An 18,930-nucleotide genomic window follows, 5' to 3' on the forward strand; every position below is an offset into this window, starting at 1 on the left:
CAATATGTTAGCCACTTTAAAAGAGAGAGTGGAGAGGGAGTGGGAGAGAGAGAGACAGGGAGGAAGGGAGAGAGGCGGATGGAGTGTAGAAAACATAACTGCCAACAGGCTTGGCTAATATCCCAGGACTATGGAAGCTGGCAGGCAGATGTAAGGCTGCTGTGCTCTGAAGCACAGCGACCCCACTCCTGGCTCCCCAGCAGCCTTGCAGGGTGCCTCTCTCAACTGCAGCAACTCTAAATCTCTGCGTCTATGCCAGCCACCTCTCATGGCTCAGAAGGAACCTCCTGTTAGACTCGAGCAGCATAAGCTTCTACGTAAAGGAGTACACCCATCACAGGAACGAAGGGTAGGTCGCCCTGGGTCCATGAGAGTGACTGAGACGTTACTGTCAATGGACAAAGCATTCCCAAATAAGAAGGGGGAATGGAGATGACCAGAGGGTATTTTGGATGAGACATTATTTTTCTTCCTTTGTTTCTTCTCTTAAAAAAGAAAAAGAAACTATAAATATATTAGAATCCTAATAGAAGTATGAAGTGTCATGGGACTTCTACCTTATGCTGGAAATTGTCCTTGGGAAAAATTATGGCCAGCAGCTGTGCCTTGTTCACTGCACATATTATAAGATACAATTATTTCAAGTCTGCATGTTCTGTAGTGGGAAAAGAAAAAGGCAAATCTCTGTAAGGGCCATCTACCTTGTCTACTGTGGACTCTAGTGATACATTTTTACTACTGTTATCAGTAAGCAGCATTCCCATTTACTGGTGACTTCCAATGAATCCCTTCAGATAATCATAACCCTTCTCACATACCCTAACTAGATCTATTGACGTTATTCCTTTGAGTAGGGACCAATGTAAGGTCTGCTAGTCTATGTCCCTTGTCACAGACACTGGAAAGGAAGACTTTTCTCCCTTCATTGGGTGCTTTGCCATATTCATTCCGCCATCACCTCCTGCAATGCACATGCTTTAACGTCAACATTCAGAGACACTGAATTAATCATAAAACCCTGCTTCACTCCTAACTGGATCCAAAGCCTAATGAAGTCAAGGGAAAGACATCTATCTGCTACTTCAAGGTGCTCTCATTTTACACCTTTTTAGGCTAGGGACAGAAATTACACATAAACCGATATAAGCGACCAGAAACCAGTTGAAATCTGTAAAGCAACAGAAGTTCAGCACACATAAACTGCTTTCAAAATTGCCAGAAACAGTTTACGATCAACCTGAATGGATGTAGTATCAGATTTAACTGATTTAGATTAAATCAGTTCTTTGAACTTTTGTCCCAGATCACTTCCAGGGTCACAGTCTCCCAAACATCCCAGGATGTTTTGCACCTCCTCCACACACCCCACCTCAAGGGTGGGTAGGGTAGCCTTGGCCCGAGCTGTCTGCTCCAGCTGACAGGGAAGCATGTTTTAGCACCCCCTGGCTTCTTGCCTGGGCCCCTCCAGGAATCAAAAGTGAATGTCTGTTTACTTGCTCAGAGAAGAAACTGTGCAATTCCCTAACAGGTCTGGAGTTTCCTTCCATTTATCACATCTAAAGTGTAAAAAAAATGTTTTAGTAGTGCCTAGCTTCAAGTTTGTATTTTTTGTCCTTTTAGTTGCAGACATTCCATTCAATATTAGTTTAAAATAAGGATCATGGTCAGCTCACCAAAGTAAAAATAAATTAATAAATAGACCCAGGAAATAATTAAGTATTATCAGCCGCAATTTATACACAGAATAAAGTTAATGTTACATGGCAGGGGGTCGGACTAGATGGTCTACTCAGGTCCCTTCCGACCCTAGAAACTATGAAACTATTTTTGTAGCCATGATGGTCCAGGGTATATAAATTAATAAATTAATAAATAGTGTACTGGCATGCCTGCCTTCTCTCCCCCCACCCCCCGGCTTGGTATATGCATTTTAAGAATTTTTAATTACATACTGTTTTTCAAATGGACTACTGTTTTTTTTTTTTTTAATTTTTGGAAGTTAATTCTCATAAAGTCATATTGGAATGATTCTGCCTAGACTTTCCGGTGTGGCACATACAAAGCAGTACACAATACTGTGTACACAGCACGTAGTATTGTGAACTATTATATGCTGAATATATTCCAGGTGGCATAAAAATGATCTATTGCACTGAATTTGAGAATTGCTATATGATCATTTAATACTGAATGTTATAATGAACATAAGGCATGAACATATAATCTTAACTTTCTATTTTCCTAGGCAATGATGTAGCCATGACACTGCCAAAATAAGATGGCTTTTGATGCATCTCATGAGACTCTGCCCATCATAATGCCCTCACTTAATATAGCAGGCTGGCAAGCAGAAGGAAAAACTGTAGCAGAAACCCCAAACTCAGCAATGCATTAACTAACTCCAGTTGCTTTCACTTCTATTAAGTGTTTGATGGGTACTGAGGCTGCTAAGCCTTTTGTAGGGACTTTTTCTTTCTTGCTGGAATAGCTGCAACTCAACCGAGAAAAATTTCAAAACTGCAGCTGATTTGAAAAGGCAATGCAGATAAGTATTCTCACCATGGAGAATTCTAACAGACACCAGAGCAGCTGTGAAACAAACACTCAGCATTAGCATTATACTGTTATCATTAAAAGGTTTCCCATCATTTGTTTTTTCTTTGTAAAGTAATACCTAAATTCTATGAGATTCAGATTTTAAATTTAACTCCTAATTTAATATGCAATTACTGCTGCACTGATGGTGTTTTAATGGCAATATATTTTTACTGGTGACTTCAAATTAACCTCATCAGAGTACCTTAACCCTTCTCTTGTCACATTATTGTTAATGTCTCATTACCTGTAGTCACACCAGGGACATCTGTAAGGTTTTTCTCCAGTATGGACACGCTTATGTCGTGTCAGATGTGACTGTGTTGTAGATGCAAAGTTACACTCATCACATTTGAATGGTTTCTCTCCTGGAAGATGATAAGAAAAGATTGGCATTATTAATTTTAATCAACAGACAAGGAAGGTAGGCCCAGACTTTTGGCAAATTCCCTGACTTAGACTTTTAGTCCATATGTATCACATGAGCAAACGCCAACTGCAGTTCCTAATACAATGAGCTTATCTTAATAATACAATGCTTCTATGCTAACTTTCATTATATTACCTACTTTAGCAGCAGGCTGCTTCTTTGTAGGGTATTGGAGCAGCCTGCCCAGAAGAGTGAGGGGTACACAAAACTATGCACAGATGCAAAGCACTTCTTCCTCTTTAATTGCAAGTGCGCTACTAAGCAGGGAGTTAATATAGTGCTTCTTTCTTATTACAGACTCATTAGTAGTGTCCAGCAGGATAAAATGGGATAACTGGGGATGGGGAAACAGAGGAGACTTGGAAATAATTAAGTATCATCAGCCGCAATTTATAGACAGAATAAAGTTAATGTTACATGGCAGGGGGTCGGACTAGATGATCTACTCAGGTCCCTTCCGACCCTAGAAACTATGAAACTATTTTTGTAGCCATGATGGTCCAGGGTATATGATAAAAGCAGGATTTAGCTCGTAATGTCCTTTAATGGAACAACTCTATAGAAAAGTTAAGTCAATCAATGGTGGAGGCAGGGTCATGACCAGGACAACAATGCATGATGTTATTTTAGTTATCAGTCCTATTCTCAGTCCAGGTCAGCCTGGAGGAGTACAAGGAATGGAGTTATTCTCCTGTGAAGCTATCCTCCTCCTGTTCTCCCCTTCCTGCTAATCAGCTGACTAGTGGGATGGTAGAGGAATTCTCCTTCAGCTCTCAGGGACAGCTGCTGCTTTTCAGCAGCTGCCAACTACCACTTGACAGCCTGCTTCTTTCCCAGGCAGGGGAAAGGATAGGCTGTCAAAGGGCTTCCCTAACTGCCCCCTGGCTGGAGATCTTGCATTTTCTATACAGTCCAGGTCCCAGGTTATTTTTCTAATGGAAGAAATTTCTTCTGGTAGAAACGAACATCTGTACTCAGCCTCAGTCTTTTCAGTACCCAGCTAGTCACAGCCCCTCACCAAATACACCCAGTTCAGACTCCTGACCACCACCCTCCAACACATGTACTTAGTTTCCCTCTACTCTGTATGAGCCTCAGCCCTCTGCATGTGAAGCTTCTTTCCTCTGTGCATTTGAATCAAGCAGTTTCTCCCTCCACACTGCCTGAACTTATCAGGGGGATTACTAAGTGTATAGGAGAAACAGGCTCCCAATTTTCAGTTCATGTGCTTCAACTTAGATGCACTACAGCCCTCAATAGGCCACTCCTGCAATTTCTGGGTAAATCCTGCCCATCCTGGCCAGTACAGACAGAAACTTCAGGGAAGTTACATGATGAAATCTCTGAGGACCACATGGAAACTTCAGATTTCAAATGCTTATAATTTGATCAGATCTGGACAAATGTTCAGATGGACAGCAAAAGGCACTTCAGCAGAAGTCCACTACCTGCTAGCTATCAAGTGCCTGCTACACTATGAAGCAAGGGGTCACTGGAAACAGCTAAAGAAAAAGTTGCCAGGATTTTTCACATAGACAAAATGATATTTTTTCCTCATATACATTCTTTGAAAAAAAATGCACTGTTTTGGCTGAACTTCAAAAAAGAAAGAAAAAGACAGCTTGAGGCAGACACCTGCATCTAATGTTTTAGTAGAAAGCATTAAAGTTTTGCAGTTATAATCAAGTGAAATGGGGTATTATAATGGGAAGAATCAGGTACTACCTTACTGATAGGTGGTACTTCCATCTCGGCAATATTCCCCAAAAGAAAGGTTAGGTTAATCCTGAGGAGTCCATCAGAAGAAGTTGGCGTGTCAGAAAAAGCCTTAACCATAGGTTTCTTAGTCCTAAAAGGTCTGCTCAAAAGAGGAGCAATAGCAAGCAAACATTGGATTCATTGATAAGTAGACAGGGAAAGGAGAGGCAGCCTCTGAGAACTTCATCAAATATTGAAGCAACTGTTTCTAGTAGCTGTTGGAAAGAATTTCAGCAACTGTTTTTCATACCCTGTTGCTCATGACAAGGAGGAGTGAGAGGGTGGACACAATGAAGAAATTCTTGTAGAGGACAAATTGTGACTGTTGGCAAGTATACCCTTCCTGCCCTAAATGGGATTTTCCTGTTAGACACTCAGTCTCCTCTTCTCTGAAGCAACTGATTCTTCCAGGTGCTTGGCTGACAAGACTTTGTCCTGATTAAACTCTCTGGGATGCCACACACTCCCCAGCTACATTTGGATAACCTGTTCTTGAACTGAAAATTCCTATGCTATCTCCTGGTTTGCTCTGCCATATGCATTAAAGACGACAGGAATATGTGAAGCCCAAGTTGGATGCTGCAAATATTTTTATTGATAGTTACCTGATTGTTTGTTTATTTTCGCACTTTTCATTTAATAGGCATCAGAGCCTTGCTAACCTGCATCTTGGGAAAATGGAAACATGCAAACCTGCACAGAAAGATTTTCAAATTTGCAGTTCACTGGAGCACATATTAGCAAAGTTCTGCTGTTCCACTGGGGCAGGCCAGTGAGGCTGACAGATTAGGCAGGTTCCACTCTAACGAGGAGAGTTTGGAAATTCCATCATGACCAAAAGAAAAATGATAATCCTCACCCACTGCATGAGGAAGTTTCTCCTTAGGAAATCCTTGTGGCTAACTGTTCCTGTCAAGAGGAGTATGTGTAAATTTCACCTGACAGAAAATACATCATGGCAGCACCACGCAACAACAGGTCAACTAAACGGTGGAAAATGACTGCCTGCCATTCTTAGGAGCTGTGATAAGGGTGGCAAATATTTACGTATGGAAAAGTAACCAAGCCAGTAGGAAAACATTCAGGTTTACTTGGTAAGCTCAGCTCTGAATGTCTCCAAACATTCCAGACAAAAGGAACATGCAGACAAGAAGGAAACCATGCCATGTACAAAGAAAAAGGACTACTGCTGCCACCCAAACTATTCCTCTCAATGAATACCTACCGCATGTGATTTAGCTTACTTTAGTACCAAGCAGAGGGCAGGGTAATCTACAAAGCTTATGCACCTCTGATTTAGTTAGTCTATAAGGTACACATTTACTCAGTTTTTTGCTTGACTTCAGACTAACACAGCTAACAACCTCCCTTTAATATCAAGCCACTATTAAAAGATCCAGAGAACAACACACAGAAGCCATATCAAGAACAAAGGGTCTTTTCAGAGACAGCTGCATGGACTGACTGATTCATAAGTAAAATAGTACAGCTTCAAAGCTCTAAGGTGAAAGGGCAATAAAATCTACATATCTGGAGGTCAAAATAATCATAAACGCTTCCCAGATTATTAAAAGAAAATTCTTCCTTCTCCCTTACCTCCAACCTTATTAACTAGAATCCCCAGGAATGCCCTACAGTTCATCAAACCTGGGCTCTAAAACAAAGGATGAAGCAAATTCCAGAGTCAAGGATCTGTCTTTGTTAGTGATCTCCAGTTTGACCCAAAATGCTACCAGCTCCAGCATCCTACCTAGTCATGATTCTTATGTGTTGCATAGAAGCTGATGCCCTCGCTGGAATCCAAAGTACTCATGAACAGAAAATAGCTAGCCCTTATTTAAGCCACTGGCAAAGGAGATTTCTATTGCCATGGTTCAAATTTGGCAAATTTATAAATGTTGAGCAACCATTCCTCTGGCACCCCCATCTCTCAGCTCTCTCCACTGCAGTCAGTTCAAAATATCATGTATGAAGTTACTTTCTTATCCTGCTATTTTGGCTTCAACTATTTAACATTTATTACTGACTTTTCCAAGCTTTTACATGTGCTTATCTACCAACTAAATCTCAGCTTTCATTTTATCTGCCGCTCAATACACACATGGGAAAAAAAACAAACTTCAGCTTGGATTCTTCTAGCATTCTCCTGTAAATATTGGCTTAACTGGAAATGAAAAATAACACAGAGTATCTTTAAATTTTAAGTTTCTTCTTAATGAAACAGCACATGACTTACTGTACTATATTTTATATAGTATGAAGCATTTATTTTGAGCTGTGGTGGAGAAAAACTGAAGGGAAGAGGCTACATTATATATTAAATTCAGTGCCGAGTAATGTAACTGCACATTAAAGTCAAAGAGCAGTTCACATGAGAAATAGAAACACAAAGCGAGTCACTCATCTGGATAAAAACACATATATTATTAAATTTTCTTTCTTTATTACATTGACCTATAAATGTCTTGAAGAGTGCAAGATTGGAATGAGCGAATGGGACTGATCACACAAACAGCAATCTGGTGCAAACCACCATCTTCAAAAATTCATGGAAGTATTTGAACAAAGACACAAACCTCTTAGGTATTTCCTTAAGTTTGGCTAACTTGTGGAACTTCTATGTACAACATGTCCTGTAACACTCTTACTTCTGTGATATATATACATATATAAAACTAAGATCAGAAAAATAAAATATGGAATTACAGATTCCTCTACAAGATTCTGTATTTATATTGTCATCAGTTTGATTGATCCTCCTCAAGGACCTACAGCTGAAGCAGTTGCAGCTGACTGCATATTGTTGTTTATAGCAGTGGTCTCCAAACTTTTTTGATTGCGCACCCCATCAGTAAAAAATTTTTGAGCACGCATCCCCAATATATGTATATTTACATAAATATAAATAGAAGTTCTAATATTTTCTTCCCGCACCCCAATGGATCGTCTTGTGTACCCCCTGTGGTGCATGCACCCCACTTTGGAGACCACTGGTCTATAGGAAGACCCTGCAATGTTAAGCACACACTAACTGATATAAAAGGCAAATCAAGGATTTAACACAGCAAAGTACAGTATTTAACTAGTCAGTAATATGATACTAAACCAAATCCACTGGTGCTGTATGGATAGTAACTAGGAAGGCATGGTAAAACTACTCCAATGTCAGACCACTGGAAAAGGAAGTCAAAACCATGCCAATGACAGGAGAGGCAAGAAGAACCACCAAGATTATGTGAAGAAAACAGAGAAAGAAAAGAGTAAGGTTCATGGTGAGAAATGAAGAGAGATGATTAGCAATGAATTAGCAAGGATCTGTAAGCCAAAGCTAGAGCTGGTTAGGCATCAAAACTTAAACATTTCAGGAAAACATACTGGTTTTGACAAACTTCTGATGAGATATAGGCAGAATTGTGATGGACTACTTCCTGGTTTCCTACCAAGGTGTCTAGGAGGACTGCTAGGGTACCCTGGTTCCATGGGCAGCAGTGAGGACTTCCTCAGTGCAGGCCAAGGGCTTGTATGTCCTGCAGCTCTGCTGAGGCTTGGCTAATGACTCTGAAACAGGGGCTAGAGAGTCCAGAAAATTCTGGCTTGAGGTCTCAGGGCTTCCAGCCTTTCTTCCACAGTCTTCTTCCCTGAGAACCAAGCCAGAGATCTCAGATGTTACAGGTCCCCCCTCCCTATACACCCAAGAGACTGGTATTGGGATCAGGTACCAATCAGGCTACTTGAAAGCTCTGAGAAGCCCAACGGGCTTCCCTTCAATCAGCAACAAGTGCTGATGATGAGCTAGGAAACTCAGAAACCCTGGAAACCAAAAGCCTTTGAGCTTGGGCCTTCAGATTATTTTAGTTTTACAATTTCAAAATGAAATATTTCAAATATTCTTAAATTAGAGTTTGGGGATTTTTCTGTCCATTGGACATTTTAAGAATTCTACTTTTCATTCTGAAATTGATATTTCATTTCCCCCCTCAGAATTGTGGAATTTCCCTCAAGAACAGAAAACCTAACTTTCAACTAGTAATTTAATTTATGTTTCCATTGAGATTTCAAGCCTTAAATCTCAGATCCTTAATTGGAAGTTTAACGGAGACTCTTAAAATTAGTTTAATATACTTTACCAAATTTATTTTTCTCTGATTTTTGTGGCAGTTTGTTATGTGACATTATTTATTGTATTTAATTTTCTAATAAAAAAACGTGTTTATTTATATTCTGTATGGAATGCAACTAATTTTATACACAGCAGCCACTAAAAGTTGCAGTACTGCTTTCAAGCAGAATTTTTCATGGGTCTTGTGTCAGATTCTCTCACCTGCACAAAACGTGAACAAACAGGATTTGCTCAGTAAGATCCCAGGACAACTGGTGAAGTAGAAACTTCCCTTCTAAGCCATGAAGTAGCAGGATTGCTACTTCACAAACATTACTGTAGTCCTGTAAACTGGATTCTAGTTGTGACATAACACCAATTTGTGTGCAACCCTGCAAGTACTGTATAAAGGGCAATGATTTGATTCCTCACTCCAGCTCCCATTGACACACAACTATTTCTTTGTTCCACAATTGTCTAATTCAAAATGTTCCACAAGAACAGAGATTTCAATCTGACAAGGTCTCTTAACAATACAGAAGACTTATGGCCTGAAAATAAAAGGTGCTGAAACAGCTGAAGTTCTCAGGCCCCACTAATCTTTTTTGGAGCTGATGAAATTATCATAGAATTTTCTAAATTAATCCACCAGAACTGGATCTGGATAAGAAGCTATTGTACCACCAGAGAAACCTAGGACATCTCTTTTTAAGTCAGGGTCATTGTGCATTGAAAGTGTCCACTATACTGAGAGCGAGTATACCTGCTAAGTAAAACTTTTGCTTCATTCATTCATTTTGCATCATAGAAGAAATGCCAACTACTAAATCAAAGGATTAAATTATTCCTTTCTCTTGGAATTGCCATGCAAACATACATGCTAGTTCACCATGAAGTATACCACTATCAAGGAGGTCTTGTGTGGTGTTGTATCATATTTGCAACAGGGGAAAGCATTCACTGTCACTTGTTAAGGCTAATCATTTTTATTTCCTGTTTATCATGACTATATATAAAATAAAAACATTTCACTTCTGAACAGCATTCTCTGTTTTCTAAACTGAATGCTCAAGATGTTCTGCTCTGTAAGAGACAAAGGGCCAGATTCTGCGATCCTCCACATATTGAATAGCACTTTCACTCTCCAAGTAATCACCCCAACGAAAATGAGACTATACAGAGTCCGGTATTATTTCATGTGAGTAGCAAAATCTTGCCTAAAGAAAAAAGGAGCAGAACAAAGAATAAAGGAGCAGAAGCAAACGGATAAGTTGTAAGTCCTGGAGTCAGTCGTCCCTCGTGTCAAACATCTGTCAAATATGCTGAAAATTCCTCATGGATACCAATATACCTGATGCCTTGAGGCTGGGGGAAGGGAAGGCTTATTAAGCTGGTCAAGACTTCCCAACTACATGCGAGGATTTGCTCCTTTGCCCTTGAATCAAGGGTCTTTGACAGGTGATAAAAGTAAATCTTGGATTGGGAGATGTTTTGTGTCAGCCCCCTAGACAGTTTATATTGCAGCATGGAATTATTTAAGCCATTTAGACCATTTTTGATACCTATCCTCTTCAAACCTGATTGTAATTTGCTTGAGCATTCTGTGCTCAGGGAAAACCGTGTCAACCAGTGATACACAAGAGAAATATAGATACAAGGAGTGGTGTGTGTAGCTTAGAAGTGAGATAAAGTTGTGCATTGGAAAAGAATATCATGGAACCCACATAAGCACAAAGACCACAGGGAAAAGGTGGACTGTGCCATTTTCTTTGAAACAAATATAAGACACAGATAATTTTTCTACTAAAGAATCATTTCTGATTGTTTGTGCCACAGAGGCAGATAAATGCCAAAAAGATAGATCCCTCTGTCTCCGAGATACTTCCTGTATAGTATAAAGTTAATAGCAAAGTAATAACGAGAGTCTAGTCCTGACATAAAATATAAAGTTATGCCTGCTGGATGCAGGCTTAATGATCTATAACCTGTGAAAGCCTTTGATCATAGCAAGAAAGTTTCCACCCGGGTGGCAAGAGGAGGGCAAATACCATCCAGCAAATAGAACAGTGTTTTATACATGGTTACAACAATCATTATCTTTAAGATAACTTTAAGCATTTAACTGTAAATAATGACACTTAAAAGAAGTAGCCAGATTTTGAGACACCTTGGCTATTAACAGCTCTCAATGTTCATGGGAGTTTTAGGTATTAAGCTCTAAAAAACAGTCCATTTTAATGTAGGTGCTTAAATACGGGTATGGGTATCTAGTTTTATTCATCTGTATTTGGAAACTTTGGCTAAAGTGTTTTACCATTGGAATTATACCAACTTAAAAGAGCTGGAGGCCTTATCCAGCTTCTTTAACTATGTGATCACATACCATTTCTCAAGTAACAATTTAATATATTGCACTCTCACATACAACATGCCCCACAATATAATACACCTAATTTAGAAGGCAGAATGAAGAAAAAAGGTTGTTTCAAGAGTTATGACTGCACAGAGCATGGACAGAGCACATGTTTAACTGATTCACCCTCCCTTTCCTGCTTAATTTAAGCTGAAACCATAGCTACTGCTGAAGTCTGGTATCCATGGGTTACCCTGTTTTTGAAATACCATTTCCAAGGCTGGGGAATGGGAGGGAGACGAGACAAACAGCAAAACTGCCCTAAGAAAGGTTAGCTTGATTAACAGAACATCAAGACAATTAAAAAGGAGACATGTTCATTAACAACTATGAAGTGAAGAATAATGTGAGAATCAACTGACTCTCCCAACTGCCTGAATGGTAATGTCACAGCTACCGCACTGTAGAGCAGGAATCAAAGCAGGGTGCTTCTATTGGCAGAAAATCAGCTTCCTCACTTAATACATGCATCCCAATGGGTGACTGGTTTGTGTGGGGAGGGGAGGGAGGAAGCAGCATGTAGTATGTGAGAAAATATGACATACTGTTTTCCTGCAATTCTGGATAAATGTGCAGCACCTTGAAACATTTTTCAGTTCCTTTTTATGTACAGTAATTACCTTATAATAGTAAATTTATCTATTAATTTTATATTGGAACTTTTTATGCACATTGATAATTCTATCAGCACTCGCATGTTACATATTTTCTTTTCAACCATCAGTAAATTCTGCCTATGATATAGCACAGGAAATAATGCTGCTATGGATGACGATAATTTTAGATGCATACTTGGTCACAGAGTGATCTATATATTAGGGCTGTGCAAAGCTTCAGGTGCTGATTCAATTTGGAGGAGATTTGGCCCAATTTGGCAGCCGAATCTCCAAATCTGAATTGAATTGGGGGACCAATAAAAAGGTCTGAATTCAATTTGAAGCCTCCAAATCTATTTGGAAAAGATTCAGAGAAAGATTTGAAGATTCAGGAAGTCCCCACTCACCGCTGCAGGGAGCTGGATCTGGGCTTCATGCCGGTAAGTAGGGGGGGAGCAGGGAGTCACAGGGGGACCCCTGCCAGGCCCCATCCCCTGCCTGCTTCCCGAGCCCCCCTGAGTACCCCTGTCCCCTACCTGCTCTCCCAGCCCCATCAATGGGTGCCCCACCTGGTCCCAGCATCCTGGCTGTTTAAAAAAAAAAAAAAAAAAAAAAGAAAAAGAAAAAAAGCCCCGCACTATCCAGATGCTGCAGTAGCCATCAGGGCTTCTAGGGGCTCATAGCAGAGGCCTCCATGCAGTGCGGGACAATGGGGGGCCCCCCTACCTGGCAGCAAGTGGTGAGTGTGTGGCTTTTTTTTTTTCTTTTCTTTTTTTTTTTTTTTTAAAAGAGCCGGGACACTGGGGCTGGGCGAGGCAGCCATTGACAGGGCTGGAAGAGTGGGTGGGGGATGAGGCCTGTTTGATTTGGAGATTTGGCTGAATCAGCAGCTGCTGCATCTCTGAATCAGATTTGGCTGAATCAATTTGGGGCAGTGATTTGAATCACTGTTGCTCTAATTGGCTGAATCCAAATCCAAAGTGAATACTAGATGCTTCGCACAGGCCTAGTATATATACACCAACAAATTTGCTCGCTACTGAAATGGTGTTCACATTCCACATAAACAAATCTAAAGAAATATCCAAGAGTGTTACACTCTGACTCCCAGAGGAAAAGCAGGGAGTCATGGGGACCCCAGCCAGGCCCCAACCCCTGCCTGTTCCCCCAACCCCATTAAGTGCCCCTGACGTGCTCTCCCAGCTCCATCAATGGCTGCCCCATCTGGCCCCAGCATCCCAGGTTCTTTAAAAAGCCCTGCACTCACCTGCTCCTGCCAGGTGGGTAGGCGATCCCCGCTGCCCCCCACCATCCTGTGCTGCATTGGGGGGCTCTCCCACAAGCCCCCAACCCCAACCTTCTCTTCGAGCCCCATCAATGGCTGCCCTGCCTGGCCCCAGCATCCCAGCTGTTTAAAAAAAAGCCAAAAAAAAAAAAAAAAGCCTGAACTTACCGGCTGGTGCAGTGGCCATCAGAGCTTCTGGGGGCTCGTGGCAGAGCCCCCCAAGCAGTGTGGGTCAGTGGGGATTGCCCCCCCCGCAACCCGGTGAGTGCGTGGCTTTTTTTTTCCTAAAGAGCTGGGATGCTGGGGTGGGTGAGGCAGCCATTGACAAGGCTGGAAGAATGCATGCAATACAGTGTGGGTGCATCAGCTTCTGTGCTCCCCAGACTCAGTTAACCAAGTCTGCTCTGATGTGCTGGATTTCCAGTGCATCAGAGCAGACAATAATATGTCTATAAATCCTTTAATTTTTCCCATTTTCCTATTCCAAAACACATGTTTTATCATTTCTGCTACTTCTCAGTTCTACCTCTGGATCAGAATCCCAATGTGCCAGGTGAAATGCAAACACAGAACATAAAGATGATCCATGGCTCAAAGGTTCTAAAATTTCTGACTTGTTTCTGCACAGGCTTATGCTCCAAAGAGCCAGTGTTCAAGAAGAGACCAGGACCAGTAAACTCTAGATCAATAGGCAAAAGTGTCTGAAAGGTACAGAAAATGGAAAAAGCAAGGTAAAACTGAAGTATGCAACCTTAATTACAGCAGTTGTTATTAATCAGAGAGTGATACACTGATAAAATACAGTACTATATTTCCTGAATGTATCATCCTGAACCTTTAAAAATACAAACATTCAGCAGCAAGTAGGAATTGAATGAAGCAAGCCTTTTTCACATATGTAAATCTTTTGTTATCATAAAAGTTAATCCTGGAAATAGCAATCATTGTAATTTAGTGCAGAGCTTGGCCTTGTATATTTATCTTTATGAGAAATTTGTGTAATGATGTTTGGAGTTAGTCTTGAAAAACCCACCTCTGTGTAAGCATCAGCCTTCCCTCCAAATGTATTTGGTTTAATAAACTGACATCATGGCTGCATGTATGGTTCAGGCTTTCCAAGCAAACAGTGAGGGCTTACTCAAGAAAATTCTGGTCTACAGTGCAGAGTGTCCTGACTTAGAATTAGTTTACATAGTGCCACAGCATAAAAGCCCCATAGAGATTTCATTATAAAATCTATGGAAAATTCATGATGCAACAATTAGAGTCTTAAATATGTTAACAATTTCTGCCCACTGTACATTAGACAATGCTGACTTAACTACACACAGTAATTCTTGATGATATTATATTATCCTCAAGCTAGTCACTAAAATGAAAATGACAGTGGTTTAAAAAGTGACACTTCTGCATCTGTTTGAGCAAAACCTACTCAAATAATCAAATAATTACTATAGACTACTAAAAAGCACAATTAAGGTAAAATGTATTAATAAATATTTAATACTTATACTTTTTTAGTTTTGTATAGCTAAGACCCAATTAATTTTATCTGATACTAAATTTTTATAACTAGGTGGTATGAAAACGTTACCAATCCTAGAAGAGAAAGCCTCCTCTATAAGCAAACCATGTGGTATTTTTTAAAGTTGCATCTATTAATTGCAAACCGTCTTAAAACTGCAAAAGGTTAACTGCAGCTTTGCTATCTTTGAACTACGCCTCAATCCAAAATAATGGAATCACCTAAATACGGTCCCTAATTTTCACCTAGAGACCCGTCAGAAAGACTCTTGCAAAAGCTTCACACACTGCTTAATCTATCTAGGCCTTGAAAAAAAGTCTTTAGTGTACTTAGCTTTAATTTAAAGTATATATCAGAAGTTTACCGTTTTACCTTGCTTAAAAAAACAGAAATGATTAAAATGTGTAGTTAACTGCATTTAATATAAACTCTTGTTATACAGTGTTTACAAAAATGAAAAAAGCAAAGCAAGCAATGAAGCAATATATTATTTGTGCTATAATGTACTATTTGACTTGCTTAATTCCCTAGTCTGAATGTTATTCCCTTGCTGGAGAAAAAAATACCAAAGGGTAAAGACAGCTTTACTGACCTGTGTGCTGCCTCCGATGCTTGGTGAGGGCATGACGTGTCCCGCCGGCAAAGCCACAAAGGTCACACAGGAACGACTTCTCGCCTGTTGCAACAATAAACAGATGAGGGACTGCGGAGGTCACAGATCATTAAAACATATCTATCAAGGCTTTCAGGGTTACTAATTCCTCCAATCAAATGTTTCCATGTAAATATGTCAAATGGGAATGAAATTACCACTGCGGTTTATTGACTGTGATAAAATCTGAAAAGCACCACTGAACATAATTACATACTTGTCAGACCCATAAAAATTAGCTTTATTATCAATGGAATGGTTTTGTACAACTTCATTTCTGTTAGATGTCTTCCAGATGGGGCTGCTTTATGCACTTGAACAGTTTTTATGCATATCCTGATTTTTTACAATTCCCATACATCTGGCTTTTCTATGCTGAGTAAAGATTGCCTGAAAAAGTTAATATACTGTATATATGATTCTGCTTAAATAAAATATATTGAATTTACTAACAAATTAAGGATACTGAGAAAATTTTAACTGATTTGAACACAGTCTTCTTTAGTAACCTTCTATTTAATCATACAAATTAAATTATTTACTTGACTATTTTGAAAAGCCCAGGCAACAATAAAAGCCCTATTATTCAGTACCAGTGGCAATTCAGTACTGTTTATGTTTCTAAAACTTTCATGATATTAAAAAACAAAAACCCCAAGTCTGGGGATTACTACAGAAACTGAAGTAAAACTCATGTTATTTATCTTCAATGATATTCCTTTGTTTCAAACTTTGGAACAATTAGAAAAAGATTTGGCAGGCTCACTACTTTTAAAGCATGTAAATGTTCAGTTTTTAGTATTTTTATACCAGCCAAAATTTTGCCCCATTGCCTATAAATACAATCTATCAATTCACAGTAGCATTTTTACTTAGTAAGTACTAGCATGGCTAAGCAGATTCATTTCTTAAGGCCCACGTGAAATGCCATTATAGAATAATAATGCTAATCTTGGACCAACCCAGTGAAATTATAAAACAGCTTTAAAAACAAAATGAGTCACTTTACTAATGTGGACCCAAATTATCCCCTTTCCTGCAGTGACAGAAATGGGAAGGGAACCAAGGAGCCAGGGTGCTGCTTCAGATGAGTCTAATAGTTTCCTTCATACTTTCTTTCAGGGGAAGGACTTTTAGGATTCATAGAATATCGTGTGACATGTGGATCCCTCTAATACACAGTATATAGAGAGGCCAGGCAGGTCCTGAAGGGTCAAACATACTATGTAACTTTTCTGGCTCATTCCCACCTTCCACAGACCCTGCAGTCACCTCCACTTATACTGGTACAAGCAATCCATTATGGAATTAGTGCAGAGCCTCAGCTATAAGTGATTTCAGCAGCATAAGTAAAAAACAAAGTTAATGAGATATTAACTGCCTATGAAAAAAAAGAATGCCACAGGTGGCAGCTCCTACTCCTCCACCTCCAGCCTATATACACACATAAAATTGCAAAAGCCACAGGTAAAGCAGTGATTCCCTGGTAGCAGCATTCCCAATTCTGAGGTCCCTTGGTTACAGAAATAGAGAAAATCATCCATTGGCTTTAAGGACAGTTTATACCAAATTTTCAAAGCATCTTCAACCTTGTTGTTATATATGTTCACAGGTAGTTAGTTTCCAGGTAGTCAGGTGTTTAGAAAAGCTCCTTGCACAGGCAAATCTAAATTTTGTAACATTAGCATTGATATTTTATGAACAAACTTGCATGCCAAACCATACACTAGCAACTTTAGAGCCTGAGTTTGAAAATTTAGCCCCTAATGCAACAGGCATTCTGAGATGGTATCTTACACACAAGGGCATGTCTACACGTGAATTTACATTTGCTTAAATTTCCTTAACAGTAAGTTACTGTGCAGTAAGCAGGAACAGATGAGCATCTACACGTGCAGGTGTTAAAGCATATTAACGCTGAGTACAGACTGACATGGGACTAATTTTAGTCCCATGTCAGTCCACACACACAATATTACTGCGCAGTAAGGCATCTAAATATGCATTACTGTGCAGTAACTAATTGGGTATAAATTTGACACCTGCATGGTGCAGTTATGACATTTAGGCTCAATTCAGCATAAGTCGCTATATTTACAGAGCAGTACATGCATGCGCATATAGACATGCACCCATTCTGCAGAGTAATTTTAGTTCCTGTACAGTAAATGAGCACATGTAGACACACCTACAGAATACCTTTTGGTCACATAGTGCAGGAATTAGCTGGGTAACTGTCACTAAGAGCAAGAAAACAAAAAACAAAACCCGAAGACCAATATACAGAAAAACAGTGGGAATTACAACAGTGAGCCTTTCCTTTTGAAGTAAATACATTTCAGTTCAATTTTTAAATTAGAATTAGCTCCACTTTAGTTCAAAATGTCACTTAATTTTGTTACTGAAGTAAAACATTTTTTCTTTTTATAGAGTTTTCTCTTTATAATCAATTTTTTTTCTTCTTGGATTTTTGTATCATGGTCTTTTCTCTACGGCTTGAGTTCATCAACTTATCAAAGCAAGGGAATAGAAAAGCTATAAAAAAGAAATTGCAATTATAATTAATTAAATATTAATTCCATTAATTAATTAATCAATTTTAAATATAAATCTTTCTAACTACCTGTAATACCCAACATCCCAGCATAAAATTCATACTTTAAAAGGTAAATGCTGAAATTGTTCATCACCTATATATTGTCATGAATTAGTTCATGTTGCGTTTAACATCTCTGAGCAGACTTGAGTGTGCCCTGCAGCTTTGTATACTAATGAGGACACAATATGCATAGTACCTTTGCAAACTTGCAAATTTGCTGGGTGTTTCGTATTTGTCTTTGTGGAAGGTCTTTTTGAAACACTGATACAAATTACTTAAAATCACTTAAAAATAAACAGATTAACATGTCCTGTGTAATGCTTTCATCTGAAGTCAAGTCCTGCTGTTCTCATTCAGATAAAAGTCTTTCTGAAGTCAGCAAGATTTCTAAGGTGAAAATGCTACTAACTACAGGATCTGACCCCTGATTTTGGAACCAAAGAAATAAGTTTACATACTAAATCTTCTGTATGACTCACTTCCAGACCTATTAGTGAATTGGTAACTTATGTTTTGTTGGTTGTATTATATTCTGAAATGCACACACACACACACACACACACACACACACACACACACACACTTTCATTATGTGCGTCACTAGCCTCAACTGTATAGCATTTCATATCTACCTCTGCAGCTTGATGCATGCTGAATTCTTCATAAACTAGATACAATTTTTCATATTTTTTTTGGTGCCGATGGATACATTTAATTTCTCTGGATGTGTTTAACAATTTTATCATTACACCTTCAAAATTTGCAACTTTAAAACTTTTGGGAAAATCTAAAGGTAATATTTCATTTGCTGTACAGGGGTTGATCTAACATGCCATGTTTATATGAAAGCAGGAATGTAATATAAAATGGCTCTTTTCTTAACAACTTGAATTAGTTTCAAGTGTGCCATTTTGCATTCAAATGTAGAAAGACATGGAAACCAATCCTTTATTTTCTATTAGAAAACAGCCACTGTCC

The 18,930-nt window shown here is 39.2% G+C and overlaps 1 protein-coding gene across 1 annotated transcript in view; it reads right to left on the bottom strand.

Moving 5' to 3' along the window:
• ZNF407 (zinc finger protein 407) overlaps positions 1-18,930 on the bottom strand; it is a 468,516-nt gene that overhangs the window by 159,618 nt on the left and 289,968 nt on the right. Inside the window, 2 exon segments of the mRNA XM_090039571.1 lie at positions 2,843-2,963; positions 15,294-15,377. Coding sequence (XP_089895697.1) covers positions 2,843-2,963; positions 15,294-15,377 — 205 coding nt within the window.

Source organism: Crocodylus siamensis, chromosome 3 (genome assembly GCF_052110815.1).
Source record: "Crocodylus siamensis isolate JL-2025a chromosome 3, ASM5211081v1, whole genome shotgun sequence".
Classification (NCBI taxonomy): Eukaryota; Metazoa; Chordata; order Crocodylia; family Crocodylidae; genus Crocodylus; species Crocodylus siamensis.